Genomic DNA, 23,054 nt, shown 5'->3' with positions numbered 1-23,054 from the left:
ATCAAAATTATCCTAGAAAACCTAGAAAACATTGTTTTAGAACTTTTTTTCGCATATTAAAAAAACACCGTTAGGGGGAGGTGGGGCTACTTTGAGTTGTGGGGCTAGTTTGTTATACGACTTTTTCGCCTATTTCTGAATGAAACTGGTACTCACGATTATTTTATTTAGATCCACAATTATTTTGTCTATCCTAATTACATCATGTTAAAACCCAGTTTCCATTAGAGCGAAAAAATCGTATAACAATGTAGCCCCACAGCTTAAAGTAGCCCCACCTCCCTCTAGAGGATTAATGGTAATTAAAAACAATGATGACAATAAAAGTCAAAATAAAAGCAATCAAATATTATCAGTCTTTTTGCTAGGTTCATTATTAACGACTCATTATCCATAAAGTGTCTCCGATTATAAGACCGTTCGAGATCATACTTGTCCTAAATTGTTTTAGGGGGAAGTAGGGCAACTTTGAAAGTAAGGCACCTTTGAAAGTAAGGCTCCTTTGAAGTTGGGATTTTTCACCTATGTTTAGGTGGAACTGACCCATATCATAAAGTAATTTAGCTTCTCAATCTGTTTGTGTAACTAAATTGTAACACGCTAAGGCTCAATTTTATTTCAAAATATCTGAGAAATCCCAATTTCAAAGGTGTCCACTTCCCCCTACATTTACGAATTTTGAGTTCCGAAGTTTTCGGTTGAAAAAAAAATTGGTTAATTTGAATAAAACAAAATCCCAAAAATATTCGAAAGTCTTTTGTACACGAAGTTGAGAATTCGTATATAATATACACAAAGTAATACAAAATTACAAGCGAATGGGCTATAAATTTGGCTCCCATGGAAATTTATATTGTGTACACTAAAATTTGTGAGTACGGAAAAATCGAGAAATTATTGCTCTTTATGTGGAGTTCAAACAATAAAAATGATTATTTATGATGCATTTTAAACGTTGGGTTTGATATGGCCATACCGAGCTTGAAATGGAGAAAAGTAATCCTGCAGTTAGTTAGAGAGTAAAGTATAATATTACATTTATAATATATAGAATGATCTACGATAAAGTTCTATTTACCAGTGAAAACTTTTCCCAAATGTCTGTGCTCGAAAAACCATGTTATTTTCCATTGAAAGTTTCTGGAAATAAAGTACGGAGCAAAACGGAAACTCGCAAATCATCGATTTTAAAAGTACATATATACATATGTCCTAAGTTATATTTACTTTTTATATATTACTTTGTACGCTCTGTAGCAACGTTGCTTTCGATTCATTTTCTGATTTTCTTTTTCAGCGATCTTCTACTTCATCTAACAGTTGAAAAGTCACGTTCTTTTATACTGCGTTCAATGCTTGATTATGTTTTTGTTGGGAGCAAAAACCTTCATGTGCACAGTCAGTCGGAAGGCTCAAATACATAAAGAAGTTTTGTAGAAACCCTGACAATTTATTTATACGTATTCGTGACAGATGTTAGGCAGGTGTTCTATTTATAAAGCAAATATTCGAAGAGGATCAGTCGGATCAGGAATTTTGTAAAATTAATTTAAATTAGTGTTTTATTCAATAAAATTTTGAAGGGGATACAAATAAAATAGGATATTCATAAATTGTTTCTAGATTTTCAAGCATAATAGCAAAGTTTATCATATCACTCTTCACCTTATGTTAGACTATGTGTGTAGCAAAACCTTGCAATAGTGTACGAATAAGGTCATTACAATGTTATTCGCACGTCATTGAAAAGACCAGGGCTATTTAGTTTTGAGCTCTAGCTAAACTCTAATGATAATGTTTGTCATTTTAAGTTATGTTCGTAAAGTTTAACGTCGTTTCGATTTTGATAATATTTTTCTTTATTCTCTTTCTTGAACTAAATTATAGTTATCAATTTTTTTCTTAGATAGTCACATTATATGAATAAATGAATTTCGATATACGGTTTAATGTAAAGAATTTAAATGAAGTCAACGTTAAATCGTGTGTTTCATTGTGTCTCTCTGCACTGTCTTAAGTCCTTTAATGACGATTGGAACATCTGTTGTGACGCAATTTATGTATCACAACCAAGTTTTGCTTAAATTCAATTCAATTCAATTTATTTTCATTCCATTTCGTATTCTTACCCTATTTACCTCCCTTCACATGCGTCCGTTGCCGTCTTAGCGTTCATTCCAGTCTCCAGTAGGGGAATTCTTTAACAGTCTGGCAATGCCATGTGACAAAATGCATTCGAATGCCAGGAGAGATTTTTCGAAAATGCGATTCTGTAGCCGTGACATTGTCATTCGAAACCTCACAATGCCAATCAAGCTTTTTTTGTCATATCATATGAGTTTGAAAATGTAATTCACTGATTTTTAATGAAATGCCTTTACTTAGTGATATTATCCAAATACAGTCTGTCTTGGATGATTTGTTTAACAACATTCATTGTCATTTTAATTGCCAGAAATCTCAAATATGTGACTTCTGACAATGCCACGTGAGCTGAAATGGCAATGTCACGGCTACAGAATCGCATTTTCGAAAAAGCTCTCCTGAGACTCAAACCCAATTTGTCATATGGCATTGCCAGAGCGTTACAGACTTCCCCTCTAGGTAAGCTTTTTCGAAAATGCGATTCTGTAGCCGTGACATTGCCATTTCAGCTCACGTGGCATTGTCAGAAGTCACAAGTATGAGATTTCTGGCAATTCAAATGACGATGAATTTTATTAAACAAATCAACTAAGATGAATTGTATTTGATTAATATTATTAAGTCAAGAGATTTCAATAAGGAATCAATTAATTTCATTTTCGAACTCAAGTGATATGAGATAAAGCTCAACTGACTGGCATTGTCAAGTTTCTAAAGAATTCTCCTACAGAACTAAACGATGGAAATGTCCCTTCGCAAGCTGTATGTTATTTGTAACAATATCATTCTTATATTTGGGCTTTGCGAATAGGCCAGATAGAATTAAGAGAGGTATAAGAACCACTTCCGAAACAAAGGCTGTTTTGGAAAAGTAAATGTTTTTTTTTTTTACATAAAAAAAACTACAAAAATGCAATGCCCGAGAACTACTAGCAAGACAAACTAATGACTACACAAGTTTTTTCATGGAACTTTAAGAAAGATCATGAAGAATCTTGCTTTAAGTCCTTGTTGTGTACCTTGGCCCTTCTTGAAGGGGCAATAATCACGTTTGTTTGTGAAACGTGCTCGCTTCGTGATCGAGTAATGCCATAAAGTTTTGGCCAAGTCTAAGAAATTCTACAGCAAACATTAGAGTTAAAAATCACTCAGAAACAAAGGAATCATGCAAGAAATGAGTTATTGATGGAGGTGCGAAATAAGGGAAACTGGGCACCACCGATCATGGGGTAGTACCGAACACTGATTTTTATTTCTAAACGATTCGGACTATGACAACCGTTCTTTCAGTGGACAAATATCCTTATAATATCTATGAATTCGTACAGGTCTCGTCCTTGAAGTATAATGTCTGATTAAAAAATGTTACCTCGTGTTCGATGGTGCCCCAATTTCCTCCTACTTGTTAAAATAAAGGCATCTCAGAAGCGTTCATAAAACTGATGGCTTGCGCTAATAAGTTAATAAGGTTGTTCTTTCTTCAAAACGGCCATAAAATGCAAACTTGTGTCCGAGGGACACGTCCGCAAATACGTAGGTAGGGGAAACTGGGGCACCACCAAACACGGGGTACCACCAAACACTAATTTTTATTTCTAAACTACTTGGACTTTATAAATTGATAGGGTAAGTGTGCCAAATTTCGGCATAGTTGCATGCAAACGCCAATGTTTTAAGTTTGTGCTATATAAGCATTTAATTCAAATTGACATTTTTTGTTGCGTTTTTATAAGGAGTGTTGCTTGGAACCTTGTAGACAGTTTATCGTCTTTATATTCATTAAAATCATTCTTAATACATTTTAAAATGAATAAAAATGTAGACATAGCATTGGTGGCCTATTCCGGCCACCTTCATTCTCATAGTTCCTTGTCCTTCCGAAATACTTACAATGCTTTTTTCAGATCACCTTGCTCGTCGAAGCAATATTTTTGTTATTTTTATGCATTGTATAATCTCTAGAGTATGCAAAAACTAAAAATTCATGGAAATTTGAGGAACAAAAAATGTGGCCGGAATTGCAAGCTGGCCGGAATTTGGTACACATACCCTAAATTGGTTTGTTTGAATATCTATTTTTGCTCCATTTGCCAAAACTTTTAAAAAAAATTTAAAACTATTTTAAAACTTGGTCTTAATATTTTTTCTTATTTTAGTTTACATTTTCTAAATAAATTTATTAATCAAAATTTCAATCACAAACACTTTTTTCTCAACTCTTAATTGAAACATACAAAAAAATTGATACAGAGAATAAAGAAAAATCTCTTTGGGTAGTTCCCAGAAGAATCACGAGACTTTGCAAGAACTGTCGTCAGTGGAGTTATTCATCCGTTTGGAGTTATTCCAAAATTTCTCCAAGTCTCTATCAGAAATGGGGAAACATTATAATACCAGAGTCACGTTAGTGATGTCATTCTCGTCAAAACACAACGTTATATCGTGAGTGCGCCGGCGCATCGCTTCATAACATTTTCTGATAAGGAAAACACAGAGAGAAAGAAGGCACCAGAAGAAAAATTCTCAATAGTATTTTGTGGTTAATGGTGGAATAAACAGAAAAGTGGTAGAAAATGTATCGAAGTCAGGAAGTGCATTCTGTTGAACCTAGTGCTGTGGACTCTGTTGAGGATACTTATGAATTCCGAGGTGCCACGCTGACTATCAGCAATAACGATGACTCACGGGGAGCCACAGCAAATCCAGCAGCTTCCCAACCTGCAGTTTTGACTGGAACCGATACGACTTCACCCACAAATCCACCTCAACATCTTCATGGTAATTCTATACTAGGATTGGTAACATTTAGGAAGTCTTTAGTTATTATGGGCTGAATTAGAAAAAGGGATTCCAGCAAGGTTATTCTGTGTCCTTAGAATCATAAAATACTTGCTAAGAATTCATTTTATTTGGTTAAAGTTCTTATGACGGGTAATGGCATGATAAAGTGCCTTCAATCAGAATACCTTGTTAAAGTTATCAGTAATCTCTCATGGATTCATCATTAACCGAAGCTCACTCAGCATTGATAAGATATATCAGTAAATATTTGCACTGCTTGTAGGATCAACAGCCCGTGAAGCCCCACGAGCCGTGGTCACAGCCGAATCAGTTCGGCCCAAAATAGGATCTCCCAGGCACTTCTTCTGCTTCAGGAAGGGTCTCTTTGAGCAGGCTATTAAGGATATCACAGAGATTCTGCTCAAACCAACTTACGACAGTGACATTTTAGGCAGTTGCCTCCTAACAGAGTAAATTATACCATCACATAGATTAAATTTATCACATTGTAAATCATCTAATTGGATTCATTCTTTCACCTAAATATCAGAATTAGTCATTGGGATCATGAACGAGAGAGAATTGTGATATTAACAACGAAAGCTCTCTATGTTATCAAGTACGACTTTATCGCTCTGAGGATCTTGAAAAAGGAAAAAATCCTACTCAACAAAATTGACACCATTATCCATGGGAAACTTACCTATCCAACAGCATCATTTGTACCGTAAGTTATTTCTAAAAAATCTCATTTCCTCAACATAAAACGAATGGGATACTTAAAGCCTCTATCAAACTTAATATTTTAACATGCTGCTAAAGACGATTGGAGGGAATCTCCAATGGATTTTCGGCCTTTTTGCGCGGTGATTTACTAGCAAAATCTTCTAGAGAATCAAATGTTCCCTGTAGTGGAATTGATTTCAGGAAAAAAATCGATTTGTCACATTTTCAAGCCATGTATTGCAGACTTTCAAATGCTAAAAACAAATACTAAATTAAATATTGTGTTTTCTATTGAATTTCAGTGAAAGAAATGAAATGGGAATACGTGTGATGTGGAACAAGGGTCAGCCCTTACCAGCAGCAACATCTTGGAATCCCTTCGCCCAAGACATTCCCTGGAAGACCTTTACAAATCATCCAATTCACGGATATCATGGTTAGTATCTAAAGATGCCTTAAAAAGTCTAGAGCAATATGTTTTATCAGGGATTAGAAATGTTTACTGACTGTGCAACTGTTGAGAAATACTCCAAACAACATCAAATCAGAAAAACTGGACAGATATACTTAGATAAGTTTACTGTAAGTGAGATTCTTAGCGTGAGCAAAATTCGGATTCCATGCAAATTCGATTTGGAAATAAAAGAGATGGAAAAGCGTCCCAGTTTTGCGGAATGCTCGAACTCACGAGATAGAGCTCTCCGTGAATTAGTTTTTCACATGATCGTTTGATGCTTTCTGATCTACTAGAGATCAAATTGATTTATAAATCAAAGAAACAGTTCAAAATCAAAAATTGGTAAAGAAATGATCATTATAGAATTTTCTGGCATAAGTTACAAGCTACAGAAAAACAAAAAAATTAAATACGAGAAAGATTAGTCACTCACGGGTATTTACCAATTCATTATACTGATTTCAAGACCAGTTACAATATGACTTTCAAAAATTCAAGATGGAGATTTTTTAGGTCATAGAGGTATGTTCGGACGAAATGTTCGCCTAGACCACCTCCAAAACATATCCAAAAATTAAAAAAATCGGTCGTAGTAGGGGATAGAGGACAGTGGCAGAAAATAAGAATAATAATATGTCCCTTGCGTCGACTTATGAAGGGTCCTCCGAAGATCCGAAGTTCGTATCTCCTACCGTTTCGCCTCTAGATGGGTAACAAGTTTACGGACAGAAAAAAAAAGAATATTTAAAAAAGATTGGTCATTTACGGATACTTAACCGCTTGGATTAACCCGATTAATCAGATTGGAAATTTCAAGACCTTTCCAAAAAATTCAAATTTAACCAAATTGGTTAAAAAATCGACCCTCAAAGTAGTAAACATTATTTCGTTCAAGAATTAAAGATTGCGACTTTTTTTAGGTCATAGGTTTGTTTAGCAGAAATGTTCGCCTGGACCACCTCCGAAACTTTTCCAAAAGAAAAGAAATCGTTAGAGCCAGTTTCGAAAAATACGCCTATAATCGTTTTTTTTTATTGGGGTTCGCCGAAGACCGGAAGTTGATATCTCTTACCGCTTAAGCTCTAGGACGGTTACAAGTTGAAAAAAGTCGAATATATAACTATTCTCTCTTTGATGTTTTTTCTACATTCTGACGGAAAACGTTATGCTCCCCTATATTCTTCCGGTATTCGTCAGAATGTATTCCTCTTTGAAATTAAAAGAATCCGGTTTTTCTCCAAAGCGATAGTGAGAGAGCCAACTCGTAGAGCAACAAGAAATATCAAAAAAGTAGTTAAAAATTAAGAAAACAGTGAATATCCCCGGGAAATTTAGAGCGAATGTGGCGATGCGTAGTTGTTAATCAGGCGTTAGACGTTTTTCAAATTTTTAAAAGTTTCTAAATTGATCCACTGAAAAAGACCCACACCAAGGGTTGAAATCTTTGGAGAAAAACCTGATTCTTTTGATTTGAAAGAGGAATATTTTCTGACGAACAACGGAAGAATTGAGTGAGGAGAGCTCTCTCTTTGAGTTCAAGCAGTAAAATGAGAGATATGATATAGCAATTTGGAATCATATTTCTGAAAATTCTGAATTTCGTGAATTTTGACCCCTCATATATCCGATTATATTGCAACCACAGCGAATATATGGTACTTTTTTTGAACTTCATAGCCTAGACTACAGCACACTAAAGTTTGATCAATTTCCATAATGACGTTTTTGACAAAAATAAGTTTTAATTTTGACGCTATCGTAGCGCCATCTCTGGTGACTTTTTGAACTTCCATCTGAAAGTGCTCATCGAGACGAAACCAGACACCTACAATTTAGATCAAAATGTTAATTAGAACCGGAGATGGAGTCCGGTCAGTTTTCGAAATTTGACCCCTTATATCTCGGGTCTGAGGTTATGGATAAACTTAAATATTTTTTTGTTTGATAGGTTATAATACGCGGCTACAACATACTAAAATTTGAGTCAGATGCACAATGAAGTTTTGAGTTATTTAAGCCTTTAAGGACAAGAAAATAATTTTTCCTGACTACCTAAAGTTATTTTTTCTTATGTCCAACGCACAATAACTTTTGTTTTATAAACATGTTTTTGACATTTCAATAAGAGTGAGTGAGATCTAGATCTAGTCATCTCGCTCACTCTCATGGGAAATTTAGAAAACATGTTTACAAACAAAAGTTATTGTGCGCTGGGCATTATGATTGTACGTAATTGCAAAATAAAAGCTTAAAGGAATCTAGAATATTTTTTGCAAGTCTCTAACTTGAGCTCAAAAGTGTTGAATTTTTAAATTCTCACATTCATGATTGATTTTAATTACGTATTTCTTATACTTCCAATATTTTCTAAGCAAACCCCTTTTGAGAATAAAAACTGCAATACTCAAACTTAATATTTATCATTTTTTTCAAATTTATTCAAATTATCATTCATTGGTATTGTAAGAAAAATTACTTAAATTTTTGGGTTATTTTTGTCCCATCGTATATAGAGGTACAAAATACACCGAATCAGTCTGTTGAATTTTTTAAGGTTAGATGTAAGGCTTTTCATTGATTATTTTTATCATCTTCATTTTTATTGTTGGTTTTCGGTCAGAAAAAAACGTCTCGTCCTTAAAAGGTTAACTTAAAAACCGAAAAATTTTCTTTATATTAATAGCGCACCTAGCGGTGGTTTTACAATCTCTCAATATTAAAAAGGAAGTGGCATTTCATGAGAGTTTTCCAAAATACCTTCACTTTTAAATTCTGTCAATTAGAACCAGAGTCAAGACCATTTTAAGATTTTTTTGACCCTTATAACTCAGATCAGTTAGGTCATGAAACCTTAGATTTGGTACTGGTCGAAAGCTCTAAGGCCTAGTCATAATATTCTAAAATTTGAAGTGGATCTATGCCATAGAGGCGGAGATATTAGAAAACAAAAAAAAATGGGGAATTCAAAAATAATATTAATTTTTCAAGAATATTCATATTTTCCTTTTGATACTCAGCATTCCAAAAAATGCTAAAGAGTTAGAGAATAAGTTATAGGGTAAAATGGGCTAATTTGAAATCATGTCTATTTTGGAATTTTGAGATTTTTTCTTTGTTTCAAATGGTCAAAGGGAAAAATTGAATCACGAAGAAGTACAGGACTTTACATTCGAGAGTACTTCTTCGTGGTTTTTTCTTTTTGCCATCTAAAACTGTTAGAAAATCCAAAGGTTTCAAAATAGACATGATTCCAAATTACCCCATCTTACTCTAAATGAGATATTTCTTAAAAACATATGAAATATTCTTTGTAAATTTTAAATTATCGTTTTTTGATTAGTTAGAAGCTGTTATAAACCAGAGATTATTTGATTGGTGTTTCATAATAATTTACGTATCAAGTCAATTCAGTAATAATGAATCGGAAAACATCAAAAGGTAGTGAAACGGTAAACACTCTAAGCAAGGCAATCAAGTCAATCAAGCTCTTTAGTTCTTTCTGTGATATGACCCTTGATTGTTTACTGACCTACACCATGACAGCAATATAAAATCAAATTTAAAAGCACAAAAAACTCATTAGTTCGAACATTTTGTTATTCCGTTAGTCAATTATTTTTAAAAACCCAAAATATCATAAAGTGAAATGTGAATTGTCTATTATTGTAAGTTATAGAAAGTCTATATATATTATCTCTCGAGTATATAAGATGAAAGTAAACTGAGTGATGTTATTTATCTACAGATATTAAAAGACCTTTTGCATGACCTTAAAACTGTTTAAAAAAGCGAGCGTGTTAATCTGATTCATAGTCAATATGCCATTGAGGATTATTGAAACTCGTGTATGATATACAACAAATTTGTAATAGTATAACCTTTTATCTAAGGTCAGTTATAAACATAGAAAGATTTTTTCTTAGGAATATGTGTTAAGTAAAAAATATTAAAGCATCATATTTAGCACAAACTTCATCAGCAAGACGAGGTCTATCTTTACGCAATATTTCTTTTTTTAGTTTTTCTTTATTAGGTCTTACAAAATTGTACTAAAAATTTTGAAGTAGTGAATTGAAACTTTTTTCTCAAAAAACCGTAATTGTAATATTTTCATGACTATTTATATTTTATACACTATGAAATGGTTTCGTGAGAAAAATGCAACTGGTCTAATGAGAGCCCCATAGTCTCATTAAAATGCAATAAGTCATGCGAAAAAGTTCACAGTAAGGTTGTTGCCTCTCATAATTTAACTATTACTAACAATAGGGCAACATTAAAGAAACACAAATAATCTTTCACTCAAGAAAAAAATAGCTTTCTCAAAAATTGCTTCAATCAAACTGTTGCTCTTTAATCGGTGTACCTAATAGACCTATTATTTCTGTCTTATATTCATCAGATCAATACAATTCTCTACCTAGTATTCGGGATGAAATTGAAGCGACTCGATTAACTTATTCAGTTGAGCATCTTCATCAAAATCTTCTGCAACTGATTAACAATCCGCAGCCCAACATCGAATCGGCCAATGTTAATTACAACTGTAAGCTCGAGGAAGCTCCAATACTCCTAGAAAATTACTTAGGACTAGGAGCGGTGTTCCACAACAAAAACAATCTAGGATTCTTCAAAGTTCGAGGAAAATTCAGCTTCTAAACCTTAAAAAAAAAATTGAGCTTTATCTTTTTCCCTCTTCCATGATGTATTTTTAAAGTTTAAAATATATATTTACTGTTGTATTCTACATTGTATTAGACATACTGTCCATTTTAGTTTCAATTTCGGTATCGGAATCCTGTAGATCCTTTTCCTCCTTCTTTTTCTTGGCTAGATTATTTGAGGGGATACTTTTATAGAGATTTGGTGGGAGTCCAGATGAAACTGCTCCAATAATTGCTACATCGAGCTTACTCCAGCCGTTTGGTGGTCCAAAAGCCCTCTGATGGATGGCTAATTTTGCAAAACCCTGAATCACTTCAGGGGCACAATCTTGAAGACTTCCAATAACCTGAGCAGCTCCTTTGTAAGCATCAGGATGAATTCTCTCAATATCCGTCTGATTCATCACACAGAGAATTTGTCGAAGAGCTTCCAAGTCATATTGGGAGTAAGTTTCAGGGACTTTTTCTGCCCAGTCTTCCTGAACTTTTTCCAGAATGGCATACATTTGTTCAGGATTAAAACCACGATGTTGCCCAAATATCTCCACCATCTCAATGTCTCCAATTGTAATATTTCCAAAGTCTTCAGGAGGGATTCCAGCAAGAGCATATCCCATATTTTTGAAGCATTCCCGAGGAACAGCATTTGCCACTTTGTAGATCTTCAGGAAAGCAATTCAATCACAAAAGAAATCACATTAATAAGCCAGACTTACACTTTTCATCGAATTCCAGATTTTTTGTGCCACTTCCTGATCCAGAGGCTTTGATCCAATTGACGACAGACACTCATTAAGTTCTTTAATGCCTAGATTCTGCAATTCTGCCAAATTCATCGGTGTTGCCCCTTCGGAGTTGAATAAGCTCTCACAATTTACACCAAAACAGCCTTTTGGCCCAAAAATCACGGCAAAAAATGTACAGATCCAAATGATGGACATTCTGGAGAAATTGGACGATGCAACTGAACACGTTAAACTGCTCCTGTCAATTTATATAGCTAAGCATTTTTGGGACATATCACTCACCGGGCGGCCCCAGTACATTAATCTAAATTGAAGAGATAAATTTTTAAGGATAAACCGGCAGAAATCTAGGGTATACGTCACTGCACGTGGAAGAAGTGAGAAAACATTGTGAAAAAGCCAATATAGAGAGTCCACGGAAGTGATAAATTATGTATAGATCATGGGAATTGAGTAATTTCATTTTATTGCTCGAACTCAAAGAAAGATGAATATATACACTTCAATAATTTTTCTATTCCGCAGTGGTCTGGAGCCGAAACCGTAAGAGATATCGACTTCTGATCAGTAATAACCCCGTTATTTTCTCAACAAAAACCATAATTTGTGGTTTATTTTGAAAACAGTCCAAGTTTCAAAGGCTAAATTTTTAAAATTTTTGAATGAAAATTTCACAACATATGTAGTTTAAATGTTGCACTGTTAAAAGCCTATTAAACAAATATTTTATTATGCTGAAAAAATAATGCTGTTTTTTGTCTATTTTGAAACACGTAACCTCTTAAAGAAATCAGACTTTGATCAGTAAAAGAACCAAATTTGGTCATTAAATATTAATTTTGATCAGTAAAACATCATGTTCGGGTTCGCTGAAATCAAATTTTGGCCAATAAAATACCAAATTAAAAAAAAAACAAAATACAAATAAAAAAAATATATATAAAAAATTAAAAAAATAAAATAAAATACCAATATTTACTAAACTTTACTTAATTCAAGCATTTTTGGGTAATTATTAAATAAACATACTAATTTTTTCGACCGTGACACTGCCATGTTATAGGCTCTAATATGCATACATAAAGATAAGACTAACAGAGTGCATAGCTTGAACACTTTTGACGTACTCAATCTAAACAAAAAAAACTTATTTTATCTTAGCCTAGATAGTTTATGTGGCCCTACATTGACCGACCCCACTGGACCATATACTTCATGAACAGTCCGGCCATCAGATACCCTGCCTAGTCATTGAAAGCTCGTGCTTCACACTTTGGAGGTGAAGAACTAGGATAATCTGAGAGAAAAACCCTCCCCATAGGCCTACAAGCCTACGACCTAGTCGAAACTAGCAGGGTATCCCGCGGCTCACACAAAAAGAAAACAAACCTGCCGCACATGGAAATTCGGTATACATCCGGTACTTGACATCAAAACCACTTTACAAAAAAATGTAATTTTCTTTAATAAAATTAACATACTCATGTAGCACCTGTAGCACGAATGCTACAGGTCCTACACCGGAATATGCTTCATCGCAAGCCCTATTTTAATGGTTTTTAATTGAGTTTCTATTTACTTTTTTTTTTATTTCCTGACCAAGTGATTTTAACTAGGCTGCAGCAGAATGGTAAGTATTTTGGTAAAATGGTAAGTGAAAAAATCAAAAATGGTAAGTAAAAAATGCACATTTGGTAAGTAAAAAATCAAAATTGGTAAGTAAAAATCAAGATTGGTAAGTAATACATAAAAATTGGTAAAAAAAAATAAAAAATTGACAAGTAAAATAATCAAAAATGGTAAGTAAATAAATCAAATTTGGTAAGTAAAAAAATCGAAAATGGTGCGAAAAAAATCAAAACCGGTCAGTAGAGAAACTAAAATGGTTAAAAATACCTAAAATGGTAAGTAGGAAAATCTAAAATGGTAAGTAAAAAAACAAAATGGGTAGGTAAAAAATTCAAAAATGTTACAATGTTTCACTGTTAGGACAATGAAAAATTTTCTGTTTAGGAATTTATCAGTGACGCCTATTGGGGAAAAGGGAAATTTTCTGTGTTTTGGAAAATTATTAGTTCTACCCTTTGGGGCAAAGGGAAATTTTCTGAGTTAGGTCCTGCTCTTTGGGGCAAAGGGAAATTTGTTGTCTCAAGTTAAGTTCTGCCCTTTGAGGCAAAGGGAAATTTCCGTATTTTGGGAAATTATTAGTTCTGCCCTTTGGGGCAAAGGGAAATTTTCTGTGTTTTTGGAGTTTATGAATTTCGCTCTTTGGGATAAATGAAAATTTTGTATGTTTTGGGAAGTTATCAGTGTCGCTTATTGAGGCAAAGGGAAATATTCTATGTTCTTGGAAATTATTCGAGAAATTTTCTGTGTTTTCAGAAATTATTAGTTTCACCCTGTGGTGCAAAAGCAAATTTCCTGGGCAAAGGGAAATTTTTGGAAAGTTATAAAAATACTTGTACCATTTGTATCATTTTTGGTTTTTTTTTACTTAATATTTTTGGATTTTTACTTACCATTTTTTGATTTCTATACTTACCTTTTTTTACTTATTATTTTTGATTTTTTGCTTACCATTTATGATTTTTTGACTTGCCAATTTGATTTTTTTACTTACATATTTTGGTTTTACTTACCATTCCAAAATTTTACATACCGAACCCAATTTTTTACTTACCAAAATTGATTTTTTACTTATCAATTTTCATGTTTTACTTACCAAGTAAATTTTTTACTTACCGTTTTTACCAAAATAACTTACCAAAAATGTTTTATCCGTAGAATGAGTTGTTATCAAGTTAAAAAAAAAATATCGTTCAAGTATGAGTTTAACTCATCAGCTAACAGGAAATATTTACTTTTTTGATATCAGATGAATACACTCTGAGAAATTTTTCAAAAACTATGTCTAAAAAAAAGCAGGTCCCAACGGATGAATTTTTAAAATTTCGAAATAAAAATGTTAGAAAATATAGTTTTAAATGATATGCTTAAAGAACTCGATTTAAATTTTTGTTTATTATGTTGAAAAAATATGTCAAGAAAATATGCCAATTTTTTCTTAGAACGCGTGACCCACATAACCCCTTAATCAATCTTTTGAACATCTTCACAAAATCGTCCCACTCATTGCCGCACTCTCTAACTTTCCTTTATAGATTAAACTTATGCAAAAATTTAATTGAATAACTATCAATTAATTTTTTTAGAAGAAGCCTGCATCTATGAGACACGGTGGATTATTCTTTGATTTTATTTTAATAAATGTGACAAAATTTTGGAAATTTGGAATTTTTTAAATAATGCCTTAAAGTCAAAACATAAGAATGTTTCTCAAACATTCCGGCTCTTTCCTATTGATAAAAAAATAAATTATAGCAATGAAAAATTAGCAGTGTGCTCGTGCACGCAAAATCGAACATACCACAAAGCTAGTACGCCTTGCAACTATTTTATTTCGAGAAAGCTGATGGAAAGGTTGAGTTTTTTTTCACTGATTTATAGTAATTATGATATTATCCTCCTTGAGAAGCATTTTTTTTTAATTTTAGAAAGTTTGGAAAGATAAAGAATATCTAAAAATATTTTTATATAAATTAAATTTTATGCTTTAATTTATTCGTTACAATTCCGGTTTGAAATGCTCTGGAGAGATTGTGAACTAACCTTTAGTTTCTTGCAGCATATGCTGCATAGTCGAAAGCTCGATAATTTCCTACTTGCATCACACAACATGGAAGCTCTCACTAAATAACTCCTTATCACAGTCAACCTTTCGCATAAATTATGAATATTGGACGTGGCTCAAGTTTTTAGCATCCGATTCATCTTTGTGCAATGTATTTGAGTATCCATTGCATACATAAAGATTTCTGCCTAACATCGCTTTAATGCAGAAAATTGACATAAAGATGCCCTAAAACGACTATGTAGATTACGGTGGATGTTTTCCATTAAATTGAGCGCCAAATTGCTGCTCAGGAGTAAAATTGGAAGTGGTGCCACATAAATTGCACAACAAGCGCATGACTATTTGAGATTGTTTTGCCCCAAGGGCAATAAAAAAAATGCAATTACCAACATTCCAATTCTTGGTGAACTCCATAGAGTATGTTACGATAATCTCGAAAAAGTGAAGCAAAGCTGGTTAGAATCTTGCTTGACAAATTCCTCAAATTAAATCATGTATGAGTATGAATTTCATTGGCCAAATAAAAATGTTTATGGTCCTCTAAACATATCAGTCATTCACAGTCTTCGCCATGGACCATTATATTCTTGATTGTTGTCATGTTGTTTGTAGTTTGAGCCAGGCCTCATAGAATTCATTCTACATCACAAAAAGCACCCTATCATTTTTTTCCTTGCTGTCCTTTCTTGTTCTTTCTCTCCTTGAGCCAGCAATAAATCCCACACCAAAGCGGACCATCAAGTGCAAGTGGAGACGCCTGGTTGAGTGATGGAATTTTCTGGGGAGTCGCGCAAGGGGAGACGACAGAGATAAGGAGTCTCGACTGGTGATCTTGAAACACATCGAGAGAATGATGAAAAACGAGAGGAGGCAAATGATAAGCATTTACAGCTAATGGCACTACAGATTTTCATGTTGGCCATTTCGAACTCCCGCTATATAGATTTTATGTACATCAATTTTAAAACATCCTATTGAGGAAATTGACTTTTGACCTTCCGCAGCAATATAGCCTCGTTACAGGAAGTGTGGTTTGGTATTTGGCAAAGGAGATGCAATCGGAATGTCTCAATGGAATTTTCCAAAACAAAAAAGTCTTCAAAAAGTATTTTCAAAAACTTTTTCTTAAAATTTAAAATTTTCAATGACATGCCCGATTTTAAACCACGCTCACAGAACCACAGGAAAACTGTGGGTAAGTCGTTAAAAGAAATCATATAGAACTTTTTTATGAACCATTAAAATTTATGTTCATAATTGAATTATTTAATTTCTTCTGTATTTGCGATAAGAACTTCTCTTACGAAAACATTTTAAAATATAGTAAATAATTTACACATAAATACAATGCATTATAAAATGTTTTTGAAAATCCATAGGGGAAAGTGCTCTCCCTTCGAACGTTCATGCCTTCGAATAAGGTAAATTTCTTTTGCTTTTCGTAAGAGATTTACACAAAATTATAACGGAATTTTCAACAATATTAATGATAAGCCAAATAATATTTAATGGAAATGTGTAAGCCTTTAAGGAAAACTAAAAGAAAATTCACATTATTCGAAGGCATGAACGTTCGAAGGGAGATTACTTTCCCCTATTATACAAAGAAGTATAAATTTTAGTTTCTGAGTCTGCCTTATCCGATATCAATTCTAGAACACGCCTTCTTCAGCAGTTATACTCAACTTGTTCCTATACTTGTTCCTAAAAAGGATGTAATGGCCACTTAAGTAGGTTCAAAACGTTCAGAAGTTCAAGAGTAATGGTGCTATTCCAATGAAAAAATAAGCATGTTTTTTAGCACATTACTGTTCTCAGCTCAGGTACTAAAAAGACCATGACTATTCCCACATGTTATTCTAATTAATGTCAGATGGCATTGTGATCGGGTGAAAGCTTGCTCGGCAGGAATATTCGAATTCGGATTTCGGTTGGGAAATCGACAAAAATAATTTAATGTTTTCACTTTCGTATTTTTGTACATTTTCTTTATTATGATAGACAAGATGTAAGGTTCTTCTTTCTAAACAAAAACTTCATATTTTCCCCAGTCCTCGTCGTGTTTCAAAATCACTAAATAGTCATGACATGAACCGATACAAAAGAAAAGTTCAACTGAAATCCAAATTTGAATATTCCCTCAGAGCAAGCTTTCACCCGATCATAATGCCATCTGACATTCAGTCAGTGTTGAGTTATCTGTCATATCAGCTTGGTGGCGTGATGCAGTTGAATGGCCGGGAGTTGACAACTCTAGCCTCAACCGATTTTCCCAGGTTTTCCATGAGTTTTCCCGTGAATGCTCAGTGGTGAAAAGTCGGCGAGCAGCATTAATATTCTCTACTCATTATTTTCCTTGAAATGACGTATGGGAACAGACATGGTCTTTTTTAGTACTTGAGAACAGTGATGTGCTAAAAAAACATGGTCACTTTTTCATTGGAATAGCACCATAAATCATCATATTGGTTAAATCTTGGTAGTATCCGAAGTATTAAAATTAGTATGAGGAGTACGATATTTTTCTTTAATTTTTCTGTTGGAACTTAAAGAGAGAGCAGTAATTTCTGAATTACTTTTGGGATAATAAAGGTAAGGGGCGTGACTTTTGAGCGTATCGTTTCAATTGTTTTCTAATTCTCCCACTTTTAAAAACTAATTTTGTCGTTCTACGTGTTACACTTTAGAAAATTTTATAAAATATTTTTTTAAGAATAAGTCATATAGGGGAAAGCGGACCTTCGGACGATTTATGCTTCGCACAAATCATTTTTTTAATGTGTTATAAATGAATTTGGCCCATTATAATATTATATTATAACAGATAGTTCATGCCTCAAATTTTCAGGAAAGATCTATGGGTGAAATCCACAAGAAACATATAGAAAATATTGAATTGTCCGAAGCTTGAGTCGTCCGAAGGTAGCGTGCTTTCCCCTAATGGGTCAGGCCTGTTATTCTTTTAATTGACTAGCACTCCTTGTATCTATTCCACAATTCACTTCAAAAGAATGAACTATCCCTAAAACACTAACTGTATCTGTATCCTCTTAATATATATAGGGGAAAGTGCGCTACCATCGGACGACTCAAGCTTCGAAAAACTAAATACTTTTTCTATGTCCTAACAAAATTGGCACACGGCTCTTTTCAGGATATTTGAAGCACACTGGACTAGCTATTAAAATATAATATTATAATGTGTCAAATTCCTTAACACTAAACCTACCAAAACTCGGTCAAATTGACTGGTTTATTTTTTTTTAAATAACACATATTTAAACGGTATAATTGTATCTATGGATGCAATATTTACGATCTGCCTTACAAAGTTAATTCTCAAATGAAAGAAATCATTTCGCCAGTTTTCAAAATAATCCAAAAAACATCGTGTTGGAATTAATGTTTACTTTTTGGGGTTGGGGGCCACTGAAAATCGGTAATCGATATCTCTTACTGTTTTGGTTCTATTCTGATATCAAAATGAAAAATCGTTGGAGTATTTGATATGAAAATTTTTATTCCGATAGATATCAGTGCTAAAATTGTTGAGTAGACCGTGGACCACACACTGTTCGTTTCATTTAGGTGCAGTACTAACTAATGTTGTTTTGGTGAGTCTCCTAAAATAACACAATGTTTGTTTTGCGCATCCCATTTTCAGTTTTTCCGTAAAATCATTTCAGTATTAATAAATTTAGTGGCAAGTGAACATTCTTATCTCTTGCTCGATAAATAAAACTGTTAAAAGAAAAAAATATTCTGAAGTACTCTAAAAGAATTCTTAAGCAACATTTATGTGAGCTGCTGATCAATTGTGAAATCTCGTAGTGACCTCTTGGACATTCTAATTTTTCACACAGTTGTAAAAGCATAATTGCTGATTAGTCGAGATAAGCTAGTGATTTTTTATAGAGTTTATTTTTAGATAACCTTAGAATGCGTTTAAATTTGATTTATGAATGGAATTCTGAGAACAAAGAATTGTGTGAAATGAAGTGATCTCGATGGTCAAAATGAATAAAATTGATTCGATGCGATTTCTTATCCCCAAAATTCAACTCATAATCGAATTATCACGTATTTTGATCTGCAAACACTGAACTGATGACTGGTGTGTGTAAAGTGTAATTAAAATAGTTCGGAATACAAAAGAATAGTTGGACCAACTGGAGAAAAAAATCATTAAAGTCGGTTAATAAAACACTGAGAACTTCTTACGGGTAAATGTTAATTAGAGTTAATGAAAGAATCTAAATAGACTCAGGCTGATTTTCGAGATCAATCTATAAAGTCTAGAGACATAGGATTAGAAAAAAAATGGAAATTAATGTAAAAAACCTCTAATCTATATCACGACAAAAATCCTGAATACTCATAGTTCAGGCTGAAACTTCACGGATTGAATATTTTTGAGAATCAGCCTGAGTATTTTTTAAACTTTAAAGAATTAACTTATAGAATATTTGACCCGTAAAATTTGGCAGTAAAATATTAGGTAATGGAAATGTATTCAAAAGATATCTAATCGATAATCTAAAGCCCTCGGTGTATAACAGTTTGGGATAGACATTTACTGGCAATTAATCCCAGAAAAAAGTTGTTACATATACCAATGTTTAACCATTGACATAGGTCCCGTTCGTGGCGATTCCGGGACCGGATTTGTCCATTCTTCTTTAAATTAAAATGAATTTAAAATAAAAATGATAATTTCAAAATTTTCAAAAATTCGGAAAACTATTTTTCGATTATAGCATCATTAGTTGAAATGGCACGAAATTGTTGTGTCCTGAAGAATCATAGTGTTTGAAATTACTTTTGCACGACTAATGATCAAATTTGAACAATTTGAAAGAATGTTACTGTAATTTAAAATAAAGGTAAAGAGCCCTTTATAATGGCTGGTTCCTCAACTCGGCCAGTGCAGTGGGGTTATTTATTCAATTTACTTAGGTTTTCTATGGCCTAACTGGTTTAACATTATAAGGTCTATATATTATTGACTAGAAATTGTCTATAAAACGTTAAAAAAATAAATTAAATAATTCAAATGACTCAGTTGAGGAACCTGCCGACTTGAGGGCACTTTACCTTAATTCTTGAGCGCACAATAACTCGGGTCAATAGAATCAAAATGTGTCAAGATTCAGTTTTATCAAAAAAAAACTTGAAGGATAGTTTTCAAGGATCCCGGTTCAAATCCCAAAATTTTCTGTGTCTTGGGAAATTATTCTGCACATTATCTTCCATATAATTTCACCCCTTTCATGTTTTGAACATTCGGGATTTTGGCTTTCGGGATTTTGACTTTCGGGATTTCGGCTACCTCGGCTACCTCCGGGTTTTCAATCCCTAACCATTCATACAACTGGATTTTAGAGGAATTATGAATTATTCCAAAATGGTGATAAGGAGTGAAGATATCGATATATAACCGAAAACCGAAAGTTGATACCTCTTACTTTTCTCTATCCAGAAGCTGTTATATGACGTACGGACGGACGTGAAAATTGATTTTAAGTGAGCATCATAGGGGGAAATGGGGCACCTTTGAAATTGGGATTTTTCTCCTATGTTTAAGCTGAATTGAGCCATATCATAATGTAATTTAGCTTTTCAGTCTGTGCGTGCAGCTATATTATATCACGGTAAGGCTCAATTTTACTTAAAAATAGGTGAAAAATCCCAATTTCAAAAGTACCCCACTTTCAAAGGTGCCCGACTTCCCCCTATGCGTGATTCATTAGTGTCCCAATTAGACGATGTCAGTTTTTACAACGTACCACAAAAGTTAAGATTGTAAAAAATCTCAGTTAATTGCTGATAACTCTTCAACGTAGGAAAAATATTAGACTCCGCAGAATGTTTCAGTGGACAATCAGTTTTACAGGTATTTAGTATTTGTATTAAATAAATTATATAAATATTTGTCATTAAATTTTTATTTATTTGTTTTTAATTGGATTTATTTGATATATTGATTAATATTTACAAAACCACCTATATTAATTTCGGTTTAAAACTTTTCTGTAACTGCATAACAGATCCTCAATATGAGTTTTCCTATCTCAAATTGGGGTCATTTTTCCAAACTATTCTAATGGAATCGCCGTTTTAAAGGCCATCCCAAGATAAATAAGCGTCCTATTAGAATTTCGGGAATTTGTCATTAGCAATATCTGTGAATTTTCCTATAAAACTCTATTATCCTAGAAACGAGGGACAATCAGTGCGATTGCAAGTCTCGATGGTATCATGCCACTCAAGCTCAGTGTCCTTTTTCACTACGATTCCTTCAAAGATATCATGCACTTTTTCTTGGGAGGACGAAATGGTGTAATCAAGAAGTGCAGAAGGCAGAAAAAAGGCGGCAAAAAGAGCAAAAAAAAGAGAACATTCACCATGAAAGTTGTACATCAAGCTCCTTAATATTAAAATCAATAATAGGGATGTCTTTTGGCTCATTCACCAACACCGCAAAAGTTCTAACCAATTTAGTATACCTTCCATTCTTGCATTGGAATGGTACATTGAAATGTTCAGTGTAATAAAAAGGGAAAAGAGAAAAAAAATGTGAATAAAAAATTCCATAAATGCAAATCAGGAATTAGAATTTACAAAATATGTATACACAATATTGTCCACACGTCCTCTCTTTTGCTCTCTATCGTCCTCTCTTAGGCCACTAACATTGCCATAGTCAAATGGTATTCCTTTGGTTGGAGAGCACGAGGAAATTCAATATTCATGGGAAACATTGTAAAACAGATGTACAGATAAAGGGAAAAAGCCGTATGAAAAAATCAATAGTATAGTAGAGAGCTTTTCACCCGAAACTCTCTTACACTCTCTCGTGCATAAATGTACATAGTGCTAAAATTTCTCTTCGGAAAAGTGGTGAGTTGTGGGAGCAATGCACAAGAGGCATCATGGAAAGCTCAACGCAAACAGATTTTCATCCACCGCAATTTTCAACTCCTCTCTGTATTGTTATTCTTCCCCTTTTACTATAATAAAGCATGGCTAATAGAAAGCTCAAGGGGATAAATTTACAGCTGACCCATCTTTAAGTTCTTGTCAAGCACAGACATGCAATTGCCAAAATGTTATTCTTAATGATTAGCCTTGAATTAGATATAGTTATACAGGGAGTAAAACTTGCTTGGAGATATCTAAAAGAAAATCATAAAAGCAATTTCCCAAGTCATTTTATTAAATGTACAGAAAATTTCAATTAATAGGGTGGTTCAGAGATTATTGAATAACATTTATATTTTTTCTTTTAAATTTGTAAATAAACAATGGTTGTTGTATTAATACTAATAATAGTAGTTTGGTACAATATCCCATAGAGAAACACCTGGTATTTTGATCAAAATTTCAAGCTGTCAAATATTTCCAAGATCAAGATTTCATATTCTGACGCAAAGCATTTATGGAATTTAAAATGTCTTAGTTAAGAATCAAGATTTCAAGATTTTCCACACTTAACGAAATGTCACTTCTGACAAATATTATCATTTCTTTGCCGAATTTGTTGAAATTTCACCATATAAATTAGAAAAATTAATTATAGGTTGTATTAAATAATATATGACAGGCCGTAATCGGGAATAAAAGAAGTTCAAACAAAACCCCTGAAATGCTTAAGCAAGATGTGATTCTTTTGCAGGTATTCTCAGAGTGTTGTGCTTCGAAACGTACATCTAGAAATATGTATCATTACGATTAAATTATAAGATCAAACATAGCATTTTTCATAGTAATTCTCTTTTAGGTATCATCTCTTATAGAAATATTCCTCATTAAAAATAATTTCCGCATGAAACGCTTCAAAT

General features: G+C 33.3%; 2 protein-coding genes across 3 annotated transcripts; one reads left to right on the top strand and one right to left on the bottom strand.

Moving 5' to 3' along the window:
- The first annotated feature begins 4,427 nt into the window (after positions 1-4,427).
- On the top strand, positions 4,428-10,874 carry LOC129808055 (tumor protein p63-regulated gene 1-like protein). Of its 2 annotated transcripts, XM_055857731.1 has the most exons (6): positions 4,455-4,923; positions 5,210-5,396; positions 5,477-5,653; positions 5,749-5,886; positions 5,955-6,088; positions 10,512-10,874. In XM_055857731.1, exons 1-6 carry the CDS (start codon positions 4,719-4,721, stop codon positions 10,766-10,768), a joined length of 1,098 nt encoding a protein of 365 aa, XP_055713706.1. In that variant the 5' UTR covers positions 4,455-4,718; the 3' UTR covers positions 10,769-10,874. The 2 variants fall into 2 exon arrangements, with proteins under 2 accessions (XP_055713707.1, XP_055713706.1); XM_055857732.1 differs by lacking the exon at positions 5,749-5,886 and having other exon boundaries at positions 4,428-4,923.
- On the bottom strand, positions 10,820-11,834 carry LOC129808056 (uncharacterized). The gene is made up of 2 exons (XM_055857733.1): positions 11,490-11,834; positions 10,820-11,435 (listed from the first exon to the last, which is right to left on the bottom strand). Exons 1-2 carry the CDS (start codon positions 11,712-11,714, stop codon positions 10,854-10,856), a joined length of 807 nt encoding a protein of 268 aa, XP_055713708.1. The 5' UTR covers positions 11,715-11,834; the 3' UTR covers positions 10,820-10,853.
- Positions 11,835-23,054: the final 11,220 nt, after the last annotated feature.

The sequence above is a fragment of the Phlebotomus papatasi genome, chromosome 3, assembly GCF_024763615.1.
Source record: "Phlebotomus papatasi isolate M1 chromosome 3, Ppap_2.1, whole genome shotgun sequence".
In the NCBI taxonomy this organism is placed as follows: Eukaryota; Metazoa; Arthropoda; class Insecta; order Diptera; family Psychodidae; genus Phlebotomus; species Phlebotomus papatasi.
This window is presented reverse-complemented; position numbering and strand designations above follow the sequence as displayed.

Coding starts and splice junctions, on each gene's coding strand:
- LOC129808055 (XM_055857731.1), top strand. CDS start 4,719: ATGTATCGAAGTCAGGAAGTGCATTCTGTTGAACCTAGTGCTGTGGAC. Junction 5,397..5,476: donor GGCAGTTGCCTCCTAACAGA/GTAAATTATACC, acceptor CCTAAATATCAG/AATTAGTCATTGGGATCATG. Junction 5,654..5,748: donor CCAACAGCATCATTTGTACC/GTAAGTTATTTC, acceptor ATGCTGCTAAAG/ACGATTGGAGGGAATCTCCA.
- LOC129808056 (XM_055857733.1), bottom strand. CDS start 11,714: ATGTCCATCATTTGGATCTGTACATTTTTTGCCGTGATTTTTGGGCCA. Junction 11,436..11,489: donor TCTGGAATTCGATGAAAAGT/GTAAGTCTGGCT, acceptor GCTTTCCTGAAG/ATCTACAAAGTGGCAAATGC.